Here is a 24732-nt window from a genome sequence, read left to right on the forward strand (position 1 = left end):
AATATAGTCAGCATATTACCTAGGATTGTGCTTAGTAGCATCCTATAAATATGATAGACTAAGCTGATGGACTAAGATGGACTAAGCTGATTCTGACTTCCTTCTCCCATCCTCACCAAAAAAGCCAAGCTGATTTACACACACACTATATTTATAGTATACACTTTTTAAATTAACATCCCAACAAAAGTCTGGCAATAGAATAATGAAAAACACATTGTGTAAAGTGTAGCATGAGCTGGGCTGTCGGTAAACATAGCAGCATACACAGCAAAAGCCTGCTCTGAAACTCCTCTGATGAACTTAAGGCCAACTGTTGTGTAACATACAAGTCATAAAACACCTGTGACTGTGGCGGTTTAGTTATCTTAACATGGCAATATATTATTTTAATATCTAACTTGCTATTGTTATCTAAGACATGTAGACCTAGCCCATCAGGAACAATTTATGCATAATTAGCATAGTTTTCTAATGTATAACAAATACAAATCCTATAGACTACATTCATCACAAAGGAGCTTCACCCTCAAGTGCACAAAGCATGTATTCAACAATTTGCCCACACAATGTAATGCATCAGTGCTTATATAGAACATGTTCCAACAGACTACAAAAGATTCCAAAAATAAAAGGATAATTTGACATTTAAGAACGCAAACAAAGTTTTAAGAATGCAAACACAGTTTTGAACTTTGCCATATAATTATCTCAGCATGACAGAAAAATGGATCACGCTGTGGGTTCTTTTCTGTATTTTAGTAAATATAAATATGTTCAAATTACATGTTAATCAATGTATAGCAGTCAAACAGTTCGTGCATTATTTGTGTTTGACTACTAAGATCAGCTGAAAGAATATGCTAAGCAGCAGCTAAGGCAGGTCTTCAGCCTCCTTGTATTTATTAATTTAATTTTTATTTTATATATATTTTTTTTTTTTTTTTTTTTTTTTTTGTTTTATATGGGAGTTCGAAGTGATACTAACATCGAATTTTTAAAAAGTTTTTATAATTTGTCAATTAAAAACATCAAAAAAAAAAAAAAACTCAGAAGAAAATAGAGTTTAATTCTGCATGGACAGATTCCTTTGCCTTCACTGCCAAAAAAAAAAAAAATGTATTGAAAGACATTTCAAAAACAGCACTCAACATTTTCTGAAAAGTACCCAACTGAAGATGGGCAAAGTGAGAGAGAGCAAACATACTTTCAAGAAAGTGGATCACTCTCCAAACTCAACTACAGCTGCTAGTTTCATAAAAATATCAGAGCATCTATCTCGAATTCAAAAACAAACAGGAAATTATTCAGAAAATTAAAGAAATGCACAGGACCATTAAAAAACAAACAAACATCACCAGTAAGCATTGATGACATCAATTTTCAGCTCCAAGCATATTCAATTGCCTGTGATGAGGTGTGAAGATCAACACACTGAAATGGACTTATGCTAAGGAAAGGTCTAGATGTATGTGTAATTACAAAGCTAAAATTAATTTTAAAATAGCAGATGTATATAAAATGTGTAATTATTAGGCATTTTTATTGCAGTAGCAGCTAAAGGCCACAACCAGGTGGCCCTGTTGTTCTAGGCACTGTACAAACATATAATAAATGGCAGTCTCTGCCTCAAGAGTTTACAAACTGAATTTTATCCTTGTCCCACACCCTTTGGCTCCAATCCTGCAAACACTTATGCATTTGCTTAACTTTACTACCGCAGGTAGTCCCGTTGACATCATTTCACTGGATTCATTCATAAGTAATAAAGTTAACAGATGCCTATATGTTTGCAGCTCGAGGTCTTGGCATGTCGCTCATTTTCACAGATTGTATGGTCCTCAAGGCAGGGACAGTGTCTGCCTCTATTTTCTCCAACTTGCAATCTTTGAGAGACTTGTTTTTAATAATAATAATTTTCCCCACTATTCTTCATAGGTGAAAGTTGCTTCTTCAGCAGAGGCTAATGCTTAATGTTCTTCTACTGTGAATTCCATGAAGAACTGCTCTCTTTCAAAATGGCTACCCTCTTCCATTGTTATAAAATGAGATTGAAGCTGTAGGGCTGCCACTGGCAAAATGCCCTCTTTCAAAATGCACTGTTAATGCACCTAAACAACCTTAACTTCAACCCATGGTAACACTATAAGGAAAAAAATAAAAATCAAACATATCTTTAAATATCAATTTAATCTAATGTAGGACTACAAACACTATTTATTATGCACTAATCATAATTGTCTAGTTATTACATGGCATCACTATAGGGAGGAGTTAAGGTTGTTTGAATGCCATAGAAGCATTTCCAAATCTAAATATATCTTTTAAATTAAATTTAACTCTGAATTTCCTGGGCTTGTAATGCTGGCTTTGGAGATAATTACAACAGCCTCATAGTGCCTTTCCCATTACTGATATGTACGCCCAACCTTAACTCCAGTTCAATGTATTTTTTATCTGGGAATATGATAAAGACATTGTATGCTGTACAACACACTAGAAATACAGGCAGACACAATGACAAGTGAAATTGTAATTCTGACTCATTCAGAGGCTTGCAGAGGGGAAAAAAGGTGTCCAATAATTTACTTTGAATGTGATTTTAAATTTTTCATTGTACAAAACAAAGAGGTTCTAAGTTATGAGGTGGCCAAAGATTTACAAACTGAAACATAGGGCTTAGATCAGTTTCCAGTTTTGTTTTACATTTCTTGCTTGTAAAATCTGTTTCCATACTTGCTATCATTCCATTCTATCATTTTAACTAATAGTGGTGGGGAAGGGAAAATATTTATTCTTTTCCCATAAAAAAAAATTATGAGTCTTTTTGTGCGTAATAAACAAAGGAACTGAACTCCTCCCCCTCCCCCCAAAAAACTTCGAATATCCCCTGGCCCTAGTCCTTGTTGACTAATTGTTGGTTGGTAACTATGAAAAAATATTTTTAAATAAAATGATTAGGGATTGACATTTGTTTTCGCCATGTTCAGCAAAGAATTTCTCACAATTTTATGTATATAAGAGGCTACTGCTCTATAGATTTGCACATCGGTGTTGCAGCTGTAGGTTTTTTGTCTCAAAGAGCATGGACGTTTAAACCCATATGAAGTTGCACAAAAGTACAATTGCACAACTCTAAAGTGCCACAGGTATTTTTTTTTGTTTTGTTTTAATCTTCCTTTCAGGATGGGGAAATTAGGTAACCAAACCAAAGGTAATGTAACTTCAAGCTGTAAATTTGAAACACAAAAAAAATTCTGCAGTGAACCTCACAAGAAATAAAGTATCCTTTGATGTAAATATTCCAATAGAGTGAAGCCATAACAAATCAGCAGCAGTAGGACTAGTCAAAAATTCTCCATTAAATCAATTTTTCCTCACCTGTCTGCTTTTCACAGAACATTTTGGTTTTTTCCATTAAAAAACAAACATAAGAACATAAGAAAGGCCGTACCGGGTCAGACCAAAGGTCCATCTAGCCCAGTATCTGTCTACTGACAGTGGCCAATGCCAGGTGCCCCAGAGGGAGTGAACCTAACAGGCAATGATCAAGTGATCTCTCTCCTGCCATCCATCTCCATCCTCTGACGAACAGAGGCTAGGGACACCATTCTTACCCATCCTGGCTAATAGCCATTTATGGACTTAGCCACCATGAATTTATCCAGTCCCCTTTTAAACATTGTTATAGTCCTAGCCTTCACAACCTCCTCAGGTAAGGAGTTCCACAAGTTGACTGTGCGCTGCGTGAAGAACTTCCTTTTATTTATTTTAAACCTGCTGCCTATTAATTTCATTTGGTGACCCCTAGTTCCTGTATTATGGGAATAAATAAATAACTTTTCCTTATCCACTTTCTCAACATCACTCATGATTTTATATACCTCTATCATGTCCCCCCTTAGTCTCCTCTTTTCCAAGCTGAAGAGTCCTAGCCTCTTTAATCTTTCCTCGTATGGGACCCTCTCTAAACCCCTAATCATTTTTTTTTTTTTTTTTTTCTTTCTAGTTCTTTTTTTTTTTTTTTTTTTTTTTTGAGAGAAGACACACCACACACACACAGTTGGGGATATGTGGGCGTTATAATATTATATATAATATAATAATATATCTTATTTCTCTCTCTTTTTTTATTTATTCCTATCATCCTTTGCTTTTTTTTTTTTTCTCTGCACACACGACATCTTCAGAGAGAGAGAGATCTATGACGGACGCCAAGATTTTTTTCTGACTCGTTGTAGCTAAATTAGCCCCCCCATGTTGTATTGTATAGTTGGAGTTATTTTTTCCAATGTGCATTTTTATTTATTTATCCACATAATTTTTCATTTGCCATTTTGTTGCCCAATCACTTTTTTGTGAGAGATTTTGAAGTTCTTCACAATCTGCTTTGGTCTTAACTATCTTGAGCAGTTTAGTATCATCTATTGAATGAAAAATGAATTGAAATTGGTTGGGTTGGTGGGAACACTAGTTACACACCACCCCTCTCTCCTCCTCATTCTTTTGAATTTTTACAAAACAAAAAAAAAAACAACAAAAAAAAAAAAAAATTTAAAAACAATAAAACTAATATTTCAATTTGGATGTGTTTGTGTTTCACAGTGTGTGTAGAAGTTGTCAGTTCTTTCCTCATGTCCTCTCTCTCCTCCATGCCAGGCAGGCCAGCCCATCCTCCCTCCCTCCCATCACACCCAGTTGTGGGACTACCATGATGCAGCCTCTCAATATGAGGGGAGACCATGCTGCTTTATGGGAGATGTAGTCCAATCAGAAAGCCCAGTTTATACAGCAGAATGAGAGTATAAGACACCTGAACTGCAACTCCCATGAGACACCACAGAATTTCAGAATCAAAGTATTTTGTTTTTTGACTGAAATGTTTCAGTTTTTTGCCAAAAAGTCCAAATGTTCCACAGAAAAGACTTTTTTCCAACCCGCTCTAAATTATCAAAGAATGATAAAAATCTTAATGTTTATAACATGAACTCAGTCACATCACACACATTATTATTTGTTAAGTGCTGACAATGTGCTTAGCGCTATACAAAGCATAAATTACACAGTTCTCACCCCCCAGAGTCTAAGTCCCCAATACTTTAAGTTGCTCTGTGTATATGGACCTCTATGCCTGGACAGAGCCACAATGAAATAATAGGTGCTACACGGTGACATGTTCACACAGATCCAACTTCAGGAACAGGACCTAACTGTTATATACTTAATAGCCTAATAACCAAAAATAATATCTAGCGCATACAGGCTATCCACATTTTAACAATACATTGTCTAGAAGGCACAATTGTTAATATGCAGGTGGCCACTGGCAACTTGGGCCCAGATCCGTATGCACCTCCCTATCTCTTTAGACACCTAAATTCTCCACTTAGGTGCCAGTGATGTTCCAAAAGCTCTTATTCACTCTACCCAGTGCTTAATTTGTAATGAAAGAGATGCTGGGGCTCAAGCAATTTTCTTTTACATTCATAAATGACATAGCAAACCCAGAGGTGCTGGGGCTATGAACTGCCAAGCCCAGAGGTGCTGGGGCTCAGCCCTGGCACAAATTAAGCACTGACTTTACTCCACAGGGGCTAAAGTGCCCTAGGTGCTTAAGTTTCCAAAAGGTCAGCATTTGCACTGTCCCCTAAGTGTTGAGCTGCCTCACAGCTAACAAGCTGCTCAGAGCCCTAGCTTGAGACAAAGCTCCAGAGGGGGCATTCTCAAACTAGGCAGGGGAATCCTTATGTTGCCAGTGAGGCCTGATCCTGAAGGTGTACTCTGAGCTGGGCCCTAACACCTGATGCCCATCAGAACCCACTGCAGGAGAGCTGCAGACAGACTACTGAAAGGTGGAGGGATAACACTAGATCTTCAAAAAAGCCCGCTGGGGCACAAGGAAATGTAGGGTGAGTGTGAGAAAGGTGTCATGCCTGAGCAGGAGACAGACACACCCAGATGGTTTTGGCTGCTAGGACATAAACTACCTAAGTAGTAGACCTGGTTTCTGTACCTAACTTTAGGAAGGGGTGGTGGCAGCTAAGGAGCCCAAGTGGTAGAAGGTGCCTATCTCTGGCCTGTCAGCCAGGTGCACCATGTCAGCCACTCAGGTAACTAGGCTCCTCCCCTCCTTTCCTCTGCATTTCACTCCTGGTTAGCTTCAGGTGGCTCTGAGAACTCAGTAGGTGGCTGGCTTCTGAAAGTCCTTTTCCTGGGCACCACTCTCTCTCCATGCATTGTATGGGGCAGTGGTTCTCAACCTGGGGTATTTGTACCCCCTGGGGGTACATCAAGTCATCTAGATATTTGCCTAGTTTTACAACACACTACATAAAATGCACTACCAAAATCAGTATGAACTAAAGTTTCATGCAATGACTTATTTATACTGCTTTATAAACTATACACTGAAATATAAGTACAAAATTTATATTCCAATTGATTTATTTTATAACTACATGGTAAAAATAAGTAAGCAATTTTTCAGTAACAGTGTGCTGTGAGACTTTTGTATTTTTACGTCTGATTTTGTAAGCAAGTAGTTTTTAAGTGAGGTGAAACTTAGGAGTATACAAGACAAATCAGACTCCTGAAAGGGATACAATAACATCTGGAAAGGTTGAGAGTCACTGGTATGGGGAACCTAAACACCTAATTTGGGGCTGAAAACTTCACAGTGTGGCAAGGCAGCGAGGGTTAGGCCTTACAATGCTGATAGCTGAAGGCTCCGGGCCCTCCTCTACACTAGTACCCCCACTGTTGGGAGGGAAAGTTTTGCGTCTGCCTGGCCTTGCTGTCCCGCTGTGGGGAGGAGGCTACCAGCCCCCTGACAGGTGTAATTGCTGGAGCTTAGCCTTCTTCAGAGCAGCCCAAACTTTCACACGTGTAGGGATCCTGATAACAGCCCAGCCAAGGGCAGATTGAGCCCGGGACACCCCGAGCACTTTAGAAAATCTGCCCTTATTTTGGTGCCTAAGTGGGAGGCTGAGCTCTTTGAAAATCTGGCTCTGGACGCTTAGCCCTTAGATACCGGTCCGTGCCCACACGAACACCCCCCTGCCCCAGTCCGACCCACCCCGCCCCGCACCCCCAGGTGCGCGCTCAGCCCAGCCACGCCCGGCCCGGCCCGCCAGAGGCACTTACTGAGGGTGGCCACGGTGCCGGCCTCCAGCAGCAGACAGTCGTGGCGGCTGCGCGCCTCGAGCAGGGCGCTCGGAGCCGGCTCCTGCTTCCAGAGCAGCCGCAGCCCTTTGCTCGGAGCCATGGGGGCGGCTGGCCATAGGGGGGAACGCGCCCGCTCCCCGCCAAAAACCAGGGCACCAAGGGGCTGGGGGCAGAGAAAGCGCCGCCGCGACTCCCCCTGCCGGGCTCAGCGCCGCCCCCGCACCAAGGGGAGCCGGGTCGCCGCGAGCTGCCAGACCAGAAACAGGCTCCAGCAACTCGGCGGGGAAACCCAAAGTGCCGCTGTTTCCTTCTTCCCTCCCGGCCAACGCAGCCCCAGCCCCGGCCCCGGGCGGAGAGCTCGGATCGCCCCGGCTCCTTGCAAAGGGTGACCCGGCTGGATCGCCGGAGAGTCCTTGGCGCCAGCGGCCGCCCGCTTTCTCGCGCTCCCCGCGGCGCCGGTCCCGTGTAAACTAGGAGTTGACTTTGTTCCTCCCTCCTCCCGCTCCGGGACAGGTAAAAACCATTGTCCGTCTGTCTCCTCCCCTGCCCGCCCCGCGGGAAGGGCGGGGTTGGAATCACCGCTCCCGGGGGAGGAGGCAGCTGCTGGGCTGCTCCCAGGCTGACAAAACAGGGCGAGGAGAGTCGTCCCACAGCCGGCACCCGCCTGACTTGGAGGAGGAGTGAAAGTGGCAGTTCCAGGCGTATCCTTGGGGAGCTGATGAGAAGTGCAAGATCCAGACACTCCTAAACTTTGACACGGATCAGATCTGGATCCCAACAAGCAAAACTTCTCACCACGCTGCACCGCATGCTGCCTCCCTGAAGCACAGGAACCAGTACCGCACTCTTATCTAGTGTCTTTCAAATCAGGCGCTCAAAGTGTTGTATACACATGAGCTAATAACGAACGGGCATAAAGTAATTTATAAGGTAAGCTAAGTAGTGATTAAAAATGCTAACTACATATCACATGAAAATATGCCAAATGCCAATCCATCCAATAGGGAACTTTTCATATTGGTACAGACAGAACATCTATCCTAGCCAACCTTGTATAAATTAAACACACCTTTACCACTGAGAACCTGGGATAGTCCTATCTGCACCGGTAGAAGTCAAGCTCCTGTCTGCCTAAATTTCTCAAGAGAGACAAGGTGGGTGAGGTAAAATATTTTTATTTTTAGTTCGTCCAATAAAATCTTGTCTTTCTAATATCCTGGGACCAACACAGCTACTAGCTGCAAACAACAATAGTAAATTTCCCCATGCAGTTTTGTTGTATTGCTTCTCACTTCCTGTTCTAAATGGCTGTGCAGCCTTATTAAACAGCTCCCATATTACTCTCCAGAGGTGGCTGCAGTTCAGTGATAAGGTGACTTATATTTATTTACGTAGATACTGGAATTCTTTTCACACTGAAAGTTCCTGCTAAGTAATATGAAGTGAATGCCAGATCTGACCCCTAGTTTGTAAAACGCTTTGGGCTGAAATATGCTATATACGTGTATGTTATTTTTATAATTAATAATTCTCTTGTTTCTTCTAAGAATGTCCAGAAATAGAAGTTGGCAAAAAAAATTTCAGATGAAACTTTTTTTGGGAGAAAAATACAGATTCAGTTACAATGAACTGTTTTGCAAATTTGTTGATTTTTTGCAAAATTGTTCAATTAGAAAACAAATTCAGGAAAAAAAATCAAATCGTGATTTTTTTTTTCTTGGTCTGAAAAAAATTTTTGTTTCAGAAGTTCCTTTTGATTTATTAAAAAGTTTTTAAAATGTTTGAAATCTACAGTTTTATTCAACTCAAAATGTTTTTTTACTTTTCAGTTTCCCAAAAATTTTGATTGATCCAAAATTACTTAAAAAAAAAAAACTTTAAAATTGCCAATTATTAAAAACAGAAACAAACAAAAAAAAACTATTATTCACCCAGCTTTATCCAGGAACCTCCTTCTCTTTCTGGTAGTGTAGCGTTCCTCCTATTTCCTTGCTAAGTAAAGAGAGAGCTGCCAGATTTTCCCAGAAAGCAATAATACAAACACCGATAGCAAGGCAGGTGTGGGTGGATATGCAAACACAGCTTTGCTGGCTGTGTGGAAACAAACAGACTTATCCTCTGTTAAGGTGACCGGGCTTCTAACCAGTTACAAAACAATTGTGGCTGTAGTTGTAGTGTGGATGAACCCCAATTTAAGTATTCAGGGAAACAATGACACACACAATGCTGTCTATTTGCATTTTATTCATGCCTGGTGGCATTAGTCAAGGCTCCATTGTGCTTGTCCCTGTATGGACACACAGTGTAAACACAGTCTCATGGAGTTCAAACCAAACAAACTTCAAAAACAGAAATCTGTTATAGTACTCTAAGGCCATGTCTACACGACCACTTTTGTCAGTAAAATGTATGTTGCTCATGAGTGTGAACCCTCCCCCCAAGTAACATAAATTTCACTGGCATAAGTGGTAGTGTGCACAGTGCTATGTTGGCAGGAGAGCTTCTCCCACAGTCATAGCAACTGAGAGCTCTCTCCTGTTGGCATAGAACAGCTACACGAGCGCTCTTACAGCTGCATCGATACAGTTGTGCTGCTGTAAGGTCTCTAGTGTACATGTGGCCTAACCTGAGCAATGTAGTTATACCAATATAGGTCTCTAGTGTAGACCAGACCTTAGTAGCAAAAGCTAAAAGAAAAAGACAAATGTGGTGGTGGGTTTTTTTTTGTTTGTTTTTTGTTTAAGTTTGAGGCCCCTTCAAGAAAGGAAATGGTAATGGGATCTGGTGGGAACAGTAGGCTTCAGTGTTTAAATTTGGCTTTGTGTCTGGATTAGGATTCTTGGGACAGTATGTAGGATTAGGTGAATGAGTGAGAGCTAACCTAGAGGAAATCACCCCACAAAGCATTTAATTTGAGTATGTCAGTGACCAGGGTAATAGGATGAACAAGTGCAGCTCAAAGTTTGTTTTCACTGAATGTAAGAAACACACTGAATAGTATGAACATTTCACATCCTAAACAGAACAAGGACACTTTTCTTACCATGGATTTCTTGTAGGGAGACAGGCAGGCCAAGAATCTATTTCCATCTTTGTCATCTTTCCCCCTGACCTTTTTCCCCTGGAGGAAAAGGTCCTAGTTATGATTGAGTGGCAGCAGTCTCATGTGTGGGAGCAGAGTTGCCTAATACATTCAGTATCATAGATGATGAGGGAAGGTTGATTTATAGGAAACATTCTCTTTTGTAAATCTGGTGCTATCTCATTCACTTATGTATAAATGTGTCTGTTGCCTTCAAGGAATGATTGCTAGAGTACCCTGTTCTTTTGATAAATTCTTCCCATACGTCATTAGGAGTGTGCTGTCACTTGGAGGACAATGACATGTCAGAGATTCAATAGTACCTGTGCTTGTAATTCATTTGTACTTGTAATTTGCAGTAGAAAACATTAGTGACATGAACACACCAGTCAGGATTATTAACAGAGAGCTCAATGTCTGAATTGTTAAAGAAAATACTTGCCTAGGCATAGGACTGGGGTGTTAACAATACGCTTTCTTTTAAGCACAACAAATCAGGTTCAGAGAACAAAATATAAAAGCAAGGCAGGTGAAGATGTAGTATTGGAAACATTTTGCAATGCAATACAGTTGAGCACTTTCTATAAATCTATTTTTATGAGAGTCTTTTACTTCATGTTTTGGCAACTAGCATAAGCTGCTTAACAGAGAAAAGTGCTGAAGAAAGCTGGACAGTTTGTTAAAAAGTATATTGGAACCATTTTGCAAAGGTTTTCATTTTTTTATTTTATAGGATACAAAATCAGAATATCTGAATAACACAAACCTTGTCTTATGCACTGCATGTAAATCTATTTTTCATGTAATGTAAATGAAAACACTGTGGTATGAAGTTTGCCTTCTAATTGACGTTCTGACACCAGCTGTCTTTGACGATGGCCCAATTTGTATATGGGTGTTGTACATGACTGGGTCCCATATTCAAGGGAAATGTTCCCCATCATAGAAATGCTCCATTTCCCTCATCCCAAAGTGTCCATTCTCATCTATGCCACACCATCCCTGCTCCTGTCCTGAATGCCTCATTCTTCTCAGTTCATCTTCCATTCTTGGTGGCCTTCTTTTCTTCAACCTTCCCTTATCGATAACTCCCCTCCTTCCTCTTCAGTCCACTCACGTTGGCTCTTCCTCAGCCCCTTTGTGTGGTTCTCCATCATTCCTTCTTCCCCTGGCAGTTATCTCCACCCACCCTCTTTTCACCATCATTTACCAGCACCCTTGTTAGCTATGAGGGAGCAGATGCAGAGAGCATCACCAGGTAGGTGGCTGCCTCTCTGTGCCAGCTACACCTCAGGCTATCTCAGGCTGAGAGAGAACAGGTGAGCAATTTTTACAGGAGTCATCCATCTGTGTGTGGGGGGTGGGGCGCTTTCTTTGGCTCCTTTTAACAAACTGTAGATATTATTATTATTATTATTTTATTTTTTAAAAACACAGTTCACCCTCCCTGCCCCTGTTTACTCACCTGTGTTACCAAATCAGTTTTGCTGCAGACAGGTTTGTACTGTGTTTCAACAGGTTTTTAAACACCGTTCTTCAGGTACTGTGGGCGATGCCACTGTTATCTCAACTGAAAAAGCAATGGGTATTTAAAGCAAAGCTGCCCAAGGGAAGCTGTAATTTACACTTTGTGTTCCTCTGGGTCATTCTTCACTTTGGTTCAGATTTACATACCCCTTCACTGTGCACCTCTGAGGCACCCTGTGCATTATAATGACTCCCACCCTGTAGCAGTAGAGGATCTGTTTTAGAGCCACTGGAGAGAAAACCGTCTTAATCAAAACAGTCAAGCTTGCTGATCTTCATGCATACGTTGCTTTGTAGATATATCCGGAAGCTTATGCGAGGCCCAGAAATGGAACAGTAGGGTGCCTTGGTTAGCATTCTGGTGGGCTAGCGTGGCAGAGCTGTGTGGGTGCCACATCCTGGACTAACAGTAGTAGTATTGTAATGCTGCCGGGCCATGAGCCTTGACAATCTGTATATATACTATTAAGTAGCCTTTGCTAACACAGACTACCACAAAAAGATGCTTTAATGTTTGCTATTTTTATTTTAAACAAGATTATAGTTTGCATCAAACTTTACTCACTTAGGAGTAGTGACAATTCTTTTAAACTTTGAAATTAAACATCAGCGATCAAGTGCCAGAGCATTTCCTGGAAGGGGTTTATGACCATATGATCATAGCCCCCATGATGAAGAATTCCACTAGAAAACCTACATGCCCACAACATCACTGAAATGTTTTCCTTTCCCCAGAACTTTTGCCTTTAGTCAGCTGGGGAGGAAATGAGGCAGAACAGCTGTTCCTGAATAGGACATTGCAAGAGAATGAATACCAGGCTGCCAATACACAAAACTTTTAATCTTAATTTTCAAACATTTTTACCAAGGTTACAATAATATGTATTAAAAGTTGAAGCAGCCACCTCGTTAAGCATTTTGCAGCTTTTCTAGGCTAAAGAAACTGTCCAAAATTTTACTCTGAAAGTTGCTGTATTAAAAAAAAACCTGAAATATATTAATGTGTGCTGAAAGTGAGGAAAACCCATTTATTGTCCATCTGGTTACAGTTGTTTTAGTTGTGCATAGGACTTTCTGTGCAGAAAATCTCTGTTACTTTGTTATAGTTGCAGTCTAATACAGTTTGATCTAGGTCACTGTTTCTCAAATCTTTTAGGTTGATAATCCCTCATTTGAAGTCAGTGTTTACAATCAGTTTACATTTACTATAAAAGTAAGAGTAAAAAATGTGTACAGTGCTAAAGCTGTATAGTGTGCATGCCCATTTCAAGAGACTGACAGAGCATACTTGATCTTGCAAGGTAAAGGTGGGCTGTCTGGGTGGGGAGCAAGATTTTCTTTGCTTTTGATTATGACAATGTTTTCAGCTCTTCATGAACTCCTCCACTGTTTTTTGTGAACCCCTGAGGGATCACAACCCACTGGTTAAGAAACACTGATCTAGGTAATTCATATTAATATTACACTTTGCTCAAATAATTTTTGTGGATAGTAAAACAGGGTGAGGCCCCAGTTCAATAAGGTACTTTAAGCAGGTGCCTAACTTCAAGCACATGTGTAGTCCCACTGACAACATTTCTGAATCAGGGTCTAAAGGCCCAATTCTGCAGGCTGTTGATGGCCTACTCATGTGAATAAGCACTGCAGGTTCAGTTGATAAAGATGGTTGAATTGGAAGCCATTTGGCTCCAGATTCAGACTAGTTTAGAGGCCTGTCTGGTTCCAGATTCAAGTTCTAGATCTGTGGTTTATCTGTTTTTGGATTCAAGCTTGGAGCTTTTACCAGAAATGGCTATGATATGCTCTGGTAGAATGCTAGCTATTTGATACCATTACTAATGAGAAATATTGCCATTACAGGTTGTAGTTTTTCTCTTTCACCTCTTTTTCCATATATTTTTAACTCTGTGTGTACAGTACTTGAGAGGGAGAAGCAGGCTCACTCCCCTCACAGATGCAGCCCTTTTCCTATTAAAAGACTATTTTCAGTAACAGCAGCTGTTTTAAAACTTGCCTTTCTTCATCCCGAAACTATGTGCAGATGAGCTGGCATTAGCCAGACTATATTTATTTAGGCAGTAATAGTGACTGGACAACCAGATTTTTTGTTTGTTTGTTTGTTTGAATATCCAGACTGGCGTGTTTATAATTAGATGTAGGTGTGCCTGTTATGTTCAAAGGACTTGGAAGCCACAAGGGGTAGCGAGTAGGGACAGTTTTTTCCACCGCTTCTTGCGTAGTTTTCCAAAGCACTCTAAAGAAAAAACAAAATACTTAGCTCCAAGTGAAATAGAATCACCAGTTTTAAAATGAATTGCTTGATCTTCACATACACAGACACAGTATTTAAATTGGTACTTTTATTGAATGAGACCCTTTTTCTGATAGACTGTGAACACCCCCTAATACAAAAAGGCAGGTGCCAGTAGTGTCTAATGGATTGCTCCAGTGGCGGTGGTTGGAAGTGGTGGAGGAACCAACCAATCAGAAGAAAATTCTAAGAGAAGATTGTGCCAGAATTCTCTATTATCGGTTTTGCACTTTCCTTGGTAGCATCTGTTACCTACCATTATCAGAGATGGGATACTGAACTAGATGGACCATTGGGCTGATGCACTATAATTCCTCCACTCCTGGGTTAAACTACTGAATTTCCATATTTTGGGAAGTAGAGACACATTTACTGACTGACCAGAATCTGCACATTGCCCTTTCAATTAAGGTACCTATGCTAAGCAGACAGAGAAAGATGCAGTCTGGAAAACGTCAAGAGTAGTGCAGGATGCAGATTATGATGCAAAGAACTAATCAAAAGTAATTAGTAAAAAAAAAAGCTATCTTTCAGACTTGACAACTCATGGATATATTTAAAAAAATAGAGAGAGAGGAAAAATTGTAGTGACGGTGCAGTGGGAGTATAGTCACAGCAAGACATCCTACAGAGGCAGAATTTTTGTGATGCAATAAAGTTTAGTTCTCAAGAAAATGTTTGCCTCAGCTTCTTCGAGATATGATTCGGAAATAAATCTTAATTATACAGGTATCCAGTTCTCTTGCCCTATAATAGACAATGCAGAACTCGCATCACAAAGAAGGAACAGATAAGTCCTTAAAGAGACATTTAAAATTGAGGGGGATGGGAATGAAGCTCTCATTCTTCACATAAATAGCTCCCATTTATGTTAGTTTATTTAAAGCCCAAGTGAGTGTGCATTCAGAGAATATCTCCCACTGAACTTCTATGAATCAACATTAGTGGAGGTGATTCAAGCAAATCAAGAGGAGAGTGAACCCTTTTAAGCGAAAGAGACATTTTCAATGCTGGCTTTCTATTTACTTTACTGTTGTAGTATTTTTCTGGTTGTAATTTCCTCAGTTAGCTGATCGTACACTGTGTGCTGAAATACATGTGCGTGATTTATGGGGGCTGATTTTTAAAAAATAGTCTTGTTTCGCGCACACACTTTTTCTTGCACTCTTACAGCACACCTGCAGTAAATTTGGGGATTTTTGTGGATGGATGGCTAGCTGGCCAACTATCTAGTCACATGCCTTCTTCGCAAAAATCCCTTGTAGATGCATATGCAGAAGATGTGTGCACAAAATAGTAGATGCTGACATGTACTATTAAAATCAACCCTTAAGTCAATAGATTTATACGAGAAGGACTAAACTTCAAAAGGACCAGGCTTAATGCCAAGGAATGCATGAGCTCAGTGCTTATATTTATTTTTTGGAGGTTACAGAAAAAGAATTCCTTTTTGCTGGAGCACTTTGGCCATGAGTCTTATTGGGAAGAAGGGTGAATGTGGGGGCGGGGGCGGCGTGAGACCACAATATTTTCAATTACTTTAACTTAAATTCAGAAGGATCCCACTGTGTTTTAAAACCACTTTATACACAGCATTATAGGCAGCACTGATGAGCACTACTGTGTGGTGGAATACAACAGCTAACAACCAATAGCAACATTCCACACTGTACAGGTAAGGAATCTGCATCCACCTATGATCTGGGTGCCATTATTTCCCATTACCACGTACTATGTATATGATCCACTGCCTCATTCTTATAAAAAGTGCCATGGAATCTTTATGGATTTCTGTGTCCAGGACTTAAAAGCTATATCTTACCTGACAGATGGAATTTCCAACTAGTACCATTAATATCATGATGGACCATTGACTGTATGCCAATGGCGACAGATATTGCAATCCCATGATATTTTTGGGGACCAAATTGTATTAAGTTTGTGTATCACTGTGAACCAGACGTATGCAACGCCATGGTGGGTGGGTTACCGCAATTCCTCCAGGAACTAAAAACAGTTGTGGTTGTGTGATTTAAGGTGAATCAGATAAGTTGTAACCCTCCAGAGAGGTACCACTCCACCCGGGGAAGCTTGCATGTACTGGTTCAAACTGGTTTTTCCAGGGATTAAAAAACAAAGGGCTTTTGGCAGAAAAAGACTGCATTTAAACTGATTCTGGGCCTCCTTTCTGATCCCGCAAATAGGCAAGACTTTTTGATTTGGCAGGGGCCCTCAGGCATGGTGGAAGTGTTGGAAAGACTTTGGTTCCACGACACTGATGGGTAACTCCTGGCATTTTTAGGGTGTGATTAAATCTACGTATTGTTTTTATGTTGTCTTCTCTGGAATGCTTTTTCCTTAAGAATTAATGTGATTGCTTAAAAGGAGCTATGTGTTAACTTGTAACTGCTGGCAGTATGCTGGTCATAGGTAGGGCTCTACCAAATTCACAGTCCATTTTGGTCAATTTCATGGCCGTAGGATTTTAAAAATCATAGATTTCATGCTTTCAGCTATTTAAATATGAAATTTCATGGTATTGTAATTGTTGGGGTCCTGACCCAAAAAGGAGTTGTGTGGGAAGTGGGGGGTCACAAGGTTAGTGTGTGTGTGTGTGTTGGGGGGGACTTGTGGTGCTGCTACCCTTACTTCTGCACTGCTGCTGGCAGTGGCGCTGCCTTCAGAGCTGGGCAGCTGGAGGGTGGCGGCTGTTGGCTGGGAGCCAAACTCTGATGGCAGAGCCACCACCAGCAGCAGCACAGAAGTTAGGATGGCATGTTATGGTATTACCACCCTTACTTCTGCACTGCTGCCTTCAGAGCTAGGCTCTCAGTCAGAAGCCACCACTCTCCGGTCACCCAGCTCTGAAGGCAGTGCAGAAGTAAGGGGAAGTAATACCACAACCCCCCCTAAAATTACCTTGTGACCTTCCTGCAACTCTCTTTTGGGTCAGAACCCCCAGATTGAGAAATGCTGGTCTCCCCCATGAAATCTGTATAGTATAGGGTAAAAGCACATAAAAGACCAGATTTCACAGTCCATGATGTGTTTTTCATGGCCATGAATTTGGTAGGGCCCTACTCATAGCCCTCAGGGAGGAAGCAAGGCAGAGGTATTGGGCTTTAGGCAGACTGGCTTGCTAGGGACATCACAGTGTAAGGCAGGGAGCTGTGCTGCCTTGAAACCCCTGGTCAGAAGTGACTGGGACAAGGGTCCCTCCCCAGAGATGGGTGACAGCTGGAGACCTGAAACCTATCTGGCCACTCCTGCAGTGGACCACAGGGGCAGGGGGAGATACAGGTTCAGTTACCTTGAAACTGTGATACCAACCCAGAGGGAAGATTGCTTTGGACTGGGGATTCAGTATGTAGCAACCAGTGCTATCATACACAGTTACTTTCTTTTGTTGTTAAATGTCAATATTTATTTTTCCAGTTTACCTGTGGCCAATACAACGTACACGTTGGTTTTAAATTCAAGTTGGACCTGTTTTTCTGGTTCCCTTTTTCCATAGTGATGCAGTACGGTACTTCTGCCTTCTCCCAACTTACAGAGCCCTAACCACGGACTTGACATGTAAGGGTTTCTGTAAACCCAGTGGCAGGGAGAGCATAGGGCAGAGTTATAGGTCTTTATTTACATTGGTGGAGACGGGGTGGGGAGAAGAGAGTATATAACCTTAACAGATGCTGTTTAAATACTGACTGTATTGATTAGCTACTATTTCTGTACATTTGGAAGAAGCTTATAAAGTGGATGTTGGACTGTAACAATTTAGATCTGAGGTGATCCCACCTCTGAAAAGTGCTATAACAAGCTGACTACTTCTACTCAGTGGTTTGAAGTGACACATGGGGCCAGAGCCTCAGTGGGTGTAAATCAGTGTAGTAAGTCAAGCTACTCCAGCTTATACCAGATGAGGACTGTTGTATTAATTTAGATAGAATAAATGGACCAAAAGTGTTAACATAACTCAGTCACTATCTAGCATTAAAAAAGGTTCAGGGCTTGGTATACAGAGACCTCAGCCTGCTTAATACCTGGCTCAAACACCGTTAAAAATCCTTTAAATGTTTTATTAAAGATAAAGAAAAGGAAAATCAGGTACAGCATTTAAAATGTATTGAATAAGGCTTTTGTTTAAAAACCACCCCTTGTTCCCTTTCCCTTGAGCTGGAGAGTTTTTAGAGGGTAGGAAACCCCTTGTTTGACAGACTTAGTAACTTCCATCTTTGATACTATCTAAGTTTCCTTTTGTGAGGGGGAGGATTACTTGAAATGGCCTGGACTCCGCAATGTTCCCTCTAATTTTTTACGTCCATGTGCAGAATGAATTTTGCTGTGTGCACCAATATGGAGGTGATGTGTGGTGGGGGTGGGGCCGAGGAGTTTGGAGTGTGTGGGGGGGAACAGGGCTGGGGCAGAGGGGTGGGGGTGAGAGCTCTGCTTGTGGGTGCAGGCTCTAGGGTGGGGCTGGGGATGAGGGTTAGGGGTATGTGAGGGGGCTCTGGGCTAGGGCAGAGGGTTGGGGTGAGGGCTCTGGCTGGGGGGTGAGGGCTCTGGGGTGGGGCTGCCGTGGGGTTGCAGTGGGGGGGAAGAGGACTCTTCCCCAGCCCATTCTTGCTACAGCAGCCTGGGGATGGGGGAAAGGTGCCTCTCCCTGCCTGTGCAGCCCTTGACAGCCTGCTGCATGACCAGGCAGCTTAGGGGGAACTTAGATCTGGAGCTGTTCTTGTTGCTTGTTTTGTTTTGTTTGAAGTCTGATCCCATTTCATCTCAGGTTGTGGTTGGGTTTCAGCTGGAGCCAGCAGAGGTGGTGATGTTCTATCTGGGTTTCTGTGTCTGGTTAGGACATCTCTCAGGATTAGGATGCAGAAGGTCTCAGGTCCCATTGTGGTGGCAACCACAATGGTGAAGCTTGCTCCAGTAGCCAATTTTTCTGCCCAAAGTCTCTTTCTTTAAGGCCCCACCAAGGGAATGGTGGATAGAATATCCCATCCAATCATTCATGTGTCTACCAGTTAGATCTAGTTTCCCACATACAAATTTTGGCTCACTGATTTGAGTCCACACTTCTCTTGTTTCCCAGGCATGATCGTAACAGTCCTTGAGTTACATCAGTCGGCCTTTTGGTTTGGACTAGTTCAGTCTGCCTCCATCTTGTACCTTTTCCCATCAACATTTGTTGTTCTGGGTTACTGTGACATCTTGTGAGCTTTCACATACCCTTTTACAGCTGAGCAGGACATGGCCCGTCAATCAGAATGATGTAGACTGAACTAGCCATATGAATGAAAATGGGGGCGGGTCAAATTACATTATAGCTATTTAAATTAATTGAATCTATAGGGAGATGTATATGGCAAAATCAGAGGCAGGTGGTTTTGAGTGAATATGACATAAATGAACAAGAACAAGTTAAAACTGCAAAGCTATAGAAACCAATGTTAACTGCTTATTTTAAAGAACTATCCAGTTATCCTGAGTGCAGAAGAAGGGTGGGGAGGAGTGGATGAGAACAGAAGAGAGGAGGATGACAGAGGAAATACTATATTTTTATATTTGAACAACCATTTTGGCTTATTAGAATATTTCTGCGAACACCAGTTACTCTCACTGTACATGGTGTGATTTAAGTGTAGATATGCTTTTCATTCTGCTCACTAGCCAAGTTTAGTATTTGTCTGTTTTATTGTATTACAAGTGGGCCTTTCTGTTTCACTAAAGTGTCCCAAAATCTTCCTGTTAAAATAGTTGCCAATATTTTTGAAACCCTTCATGTATCTACAAGTAACACAAACTTTCAGGGTTCCTGTTTTGGAAGATAAGGATGTTTCTAGATCCAGAAGTTCATTCTAGTCCCAAACCTGAATTCAGAAGATTTCACTATGTTGTTTCTATAGCACACATGTGTTGTCGTACCAGTATGGTTCTGCCAGGACTATCCTAGGTAGGAGATAGAAAGGCCTGCATGATTCTGCCCTATGGCTGTTGATGCTGCTGCTTGTAACAAAAGAAAAAAGTTGAGTTGCTGGGGGTAGGTGCCTGGAGGGATATCTGTTTTTCCATTGAAGGGTGTAAAGAACTTGATTGAAGAAAACATGAGATCAGTCCTGTAAAAAGAGCTCTGTAGACCTTGCTATGATGTTAGAGCATGTGCTCTGAAAGCCCACCTGAGCTCTAGGTCATGCCAGAATATTCACATTATGATTTTTCACATAAATATCAGGGTTGGAAGGGACCTCAAGAGGTCATCTAGTCCAACCTGCTGCTCAAAGCAGGGCCAATCCCCAGACAGATTTTTTTTACCCCAGTTCCCTAAGTGGCCCTCTCAAGGATTGAATTCACCATCCTGGGTTTAATAGGCCAATGCTCAAACCACTGAGCTATCCCTCCTGCCCCTGCCAGTGTCTGTCAGCCTGGGCTGTGAGACTCATTCCTAGCAGCTGTGTACCTTTAAGCATACCTTAAGATGCAGCCATGGGCAATGGGTACAGAGCCCTAAGGTGGCTTTAAGCTACCTTTGTGTCCTCCTGATCCTGGACTATGCCAGGGCCTCCAGCACAAATCACGTAGCTCTGGAGGCCTGTCTGTTATGGCAGCCTCCCAGGAGTGCTCTTGTGGCCCCCGCGCTGCCCAGAACCTCTTCACTGTTGTATGCTGTAACTCTAACCTGATACAACTCTCCTTCATGTCCAGGATATGGACATTCATGCCTAGTGGGCAGAAGTCAGTAGCAGTAGATGCCAGAACCAAGGGTCACAGCTGGTGCTAAGTGATGGAACCCAGATTCGGGTTACCTGGAGTGAGGAAAGGCAGGAGATGGGCTGAGACTACGGTGGGCACAGGAGCTATCACAGCCATGAGCAAATGCTTTAAGCAGCTGGTGAACTGTTATTGGTGGGTTTAAGATCCTGCCTGCTGACTCTTCCAACCAATCAAGCAGTGCAGCCAGTCAGGTGCCCTGCTACAGCTCAGCTGTGCTCATGAGGTTATCAGGACACTGCCTTTGCTGCTGGCCCTGATTGCTGACAAGCATGCCACCTACACAAGGATTTGCAAGGGGGTCCTCAGAGGGAGCCCTTAGAGTTTTCTCTAAAGTGCCAACTGTAGGCGCTTCCTTCCCAAACCAGCTGTGGGTTTTTAGGGCCCTTTATGAGGATCCAGACTTTTTACCTAGCATAAAAGGCCTGGCGTGGGGTTGAGGATCTCATGTGAACTTTGTTTTCCTAACTATACCTGATCTGCCCAGAGTGACAGAGCTGTTCCTTTCCTGAGAGATTACAACTAACAAGGGACCATCTACACATTCAACCAAATGTGAATAGGTAGCTTCACTTGCTCCCTTTAATATGAAATAGCTAATATTAATCTGCATTTAATTTCATCTGTCATATTGTTCCTTATGTGGTCAATCCTTGACACACTATTAATAAACTCTTTCTGTGCTGAAAATTGGCCATTGACTGCCCCATCCCTTTCCTTTATAAAACAGGAGTGGAACTCAAACCATAGTTACCAAGTTTGCTTCAGCCTTTGGTTAGGGAAGTTGTTACTTAAAACCCTTGAAAAGTGTAAACAATTTTTCTCTTTTTTAATAAACTTTTTCAAAGAATTCAGAATGATGAGAGAGGCATGACTGGCCCATGCACAATCTATATTAGTATGAACATATTGTACACATTTAGGTACTTTGTCTTTTAAGGAGTCTCACACATATTGATCCTGGGTGGGGGACACAACTTACTGATCTGTAATTCCTATGGTCACCAGCTGTCTTTTAAAAAGATGGATGCAATGATGGTGACCCTCCTCTCTCCGTGTAGCATAGCTGTGTTAAATTGTGCTCATCTTTGGTAGGAGGTCAGTGACTTCTTCCTTTAGCCCTTTCAGAACTTTGGAACAAATACCATCTGGTCTGGTGATTTATTATAAATCACTTGAAAGGGCCCAAAAACTAGGGTAAATCAGTTCCACGTGGAGATGTGAGGCTGATAGATCCTGTCTTCAGATGCAGTTTCAGGATAGTTAATTTACAGCATATTCCCTGTCCTTATTTAGAATAACTATAATCCATTTAATACAGGCAAGATTTTACTGATAAGATGACATGTTCACCAATTACAGAGAAACCAGTATCAGAGACAGCCCTTGTTGAGCAACCTTTAGCTTAAGAAGCAGCCCCAAGCATGCTAAGAACATTTAATGGATTTATAGATTTTTAAAGACAAAAGGTGCCATTATGATCAGCTAGTCTGATCTCCTGCATAACACAGGCCTGAGAATTTTACCTGTTGATTCCCTGTAACTTGTGGTTCAGACAGAGTTTAGAAAGTCCTACTCCACTTTGATAAAGGGCCACCCCAATGAAGCAGCAGCTTTGTGTCAATCTCTTGAGAGACCACTTAAGACTGGTTTCACTGTGTTCAGGGAAAAAGACCAAGCCAAAACATGAGAGCCTAAAGTTGTTTCTAATTCCATATTTAGAGGCCTAAATAAGTGACTTCTGCCATGAAGTGTGAGCACCCTGTAGCACCTGTTGACATCAAACTCTTATTTAAAAAATATATATCTTAGTCTAAGCCATGTTTTCTGATGCCACTTCGTACTTTAACATTGTGGGGATTGGTGGGGAAGAAGTGGGGGTGAGAGAATAGAAGATGGGATAAGGAGAAGTCTTTAGTTCCTCATGAATGCAGAGTACATTTATTCTCAAATCCCTTCCGAGAGTTGAATCCATCTAATCACAGTGCAATGCTCCACTATCACAGTGTATGGCACTTGGATAGGGGTGGCCAGCCTGAGCAGGAGCCATAATTTAACACTGTACACTGGATGTCAGCAGCCCCCACCATCAGCTCCCCCACCCTGCTCCCAGCACCTCCCACCCACTAGCAGCCCCGGTGATCAGTGCCTCCCTCCCCGCACCTACTTATCAGCTGTTTCATGTCATGCAGGAGGCTCTGGGGGGGAAGAAGTGAGGACACTGTAGGCGCAGGGGTGGAGGTAGGAAGGGGGCAGGGACTGTGGCAGAGCAGTGAGCACCCCCGGCACATTAGAAAGTCGGTGCCTATACAAGGAGCTGCGTATTAACTTTGGAAGAGCTACATGTGGCTCTGGCGATTCAGATTGGCCACTCCTACACTAGGAGAACCCAGCGGTTAGCTAAAAGAAATAGCCTTGCAGCAAGAGACTGGCAAAGAGGCAGGGGACAAGCCTCAGGCATCATTTTACAGACAATACGGAAAAAGTCACCCCTCATCAACTGTGCCACCCTTCCTTATACCCAGTAGCACCACTGAAGTCAGCGAGAAGGGCACTCACTCACACCCAGTAGCATACTACTCTGCAAGGAAGTGCAGCAGAGGCAGCACTGAGTGCTTTAGGGTCAAATCACTTGCCACTTGAAAAGTCTGATCTAATTCCAGTTCTGGATTGCTCTCTGCAAGGCCTGCCATGTTGTCACAGAATGTCACAGAATGTCAGCATGTTTCTTTCATAATTCCAGTCCTGTCTTTATTCACAAATTGTTAAAAAACCTCATCTAGCACAGCTGTAGCACTGTAACACTCCATATTACAACATAAACCCCAGCAGCATAAATAAGTCAGCCAGTCACCTAGGACTAAAAAGTGCCTTTCTACTGTTTCATTCTTCTGAGTGCAAAACCTCAACCCTCCCCAGAAGCCCTTTTTCATCTCAATGAATTACCCTCCATTTGCTTTCAGCACCAGCTTTCTAAGTCACAATCTGGTTACAGCTGTCTCTAGCTTGATTAGCTTTAGTAGGATTACTCCTGATTTACACCAGTATAGAATTAGAGCGAAAGCTTTTATATTTGTATTGGCCATTTATTTTCAAGTACAGCAGTTCCTTGATAGTGCCGATGGTCTCTCCTGTGACTATGTAGCTTACTCATTTGGGGATTTGTTTACATTTTGGAAGGGCTGCATAAATAGTCATGCTGCTTTCTCTGCCAGAGCTAAGAATATGTTTATAATCAGCATCTAGAAAGGAAATAGCAATAACTGTCTTCCTGGGTAAAGTTCATCTCCTGCTAAATAAGAAACACATTCTTATTTACCGTGGAAGTAGTTCATTTCCATCTCTTTTGGTTTGTACATCTAGACATGGAGTCACTTACTTTGCCCTGTTTCCATCAGGTCTTGCCCACCGAGGTCACTGCTCACACAAGATGATTCTTTGGTGCTGTAGAAGAAAGCAGTGATGATTCAGCAGTGCACACCTTTCCCTGAGGCAGTGCTGAACCAGTCCCCTGGAATGGCATTTAGGGGGTTCTCTGTATTACACCTCACCAAAGAACAGCACTTGCAGCCAAGGTCTTTTTGGTGTCCTAACCATATTCCACTTCCAGTAACTATGGTAGGCTCTTCCAATCTAGAGTCCTAGCCCCTTTCATTTGCCACTGTGCAGCATGAAAATTTTTCCTTCTCTCTCTCCACGAGTCAGCATGGCTCAGTGGAGTCTACCCTGGAAAACAAGAATAATTTTAAAAGGTGTCTAGGATTAAGTCCCTGCAGTTTCAATTGCTTATGGTGAAAGTCTTCATGTCCTGTACACAGCTGTTGTGCACTGTTTAACAGCTGGCATGTTCTACTTCCTGGATTACTGCATTTTGATGGTAGAA

At 42.0% G+C, this 24732-nt stretch overlaps 1 protein-coding gene and 1 long non-coding RNA gene across 2 annotated transcripts in view; one reads left to right on the forward strand and one right to left on the reverse strand.

The window, feature by feature from the left end:
- The window catches only part of SYNJ2 (synaptojanin 2), an 89818-nt gene extending 82290 nt beyond the window's left edge, over positions 1–7528 (reverse strand). Inside the window, exon 1 of the mRNA XM_039529548.1 lies at positions 7144–7528. Coding sequence (XP_039385482.1) covers positions 7144–7264 — 121 coding nt within the window. The 5' untranslated portion in view covers positions 7265–7528. The remainder of the gene's footprint in view (positions 1–7143) is intronic.
- A 340-nt stretch (positions 7529–7868) lies between these two features.
- Positions 7869–24732, forward strand: part of LOC120400669 — a 29589-nt gene continuing 12725 nt past the window's right edge. Inside the window, exon 1 of the long non-coding RNA XR_005595959.1 lies at positions 7869–8094. This is a non-coding gene — a long non-coding RNA (uncharacterized LOC120400669). The remainder of the gene's footprint in view (positions 8095–24732) is intronic.

The sequence above is a fragment of the Mauremys reevesii genome, linkage group 3 (assembly GCF_016161935.1).
Source record: "Mauremys reevesii isolate NIE-2019 linkage group 3, ASM1616193v1, whole genome shotgun sequence".
Lineage (NCBI taxonomy): Eukaryota > Metazoa > Chordata > Testudines > Geoemydidae > Mauremys > Mauremys reevesii.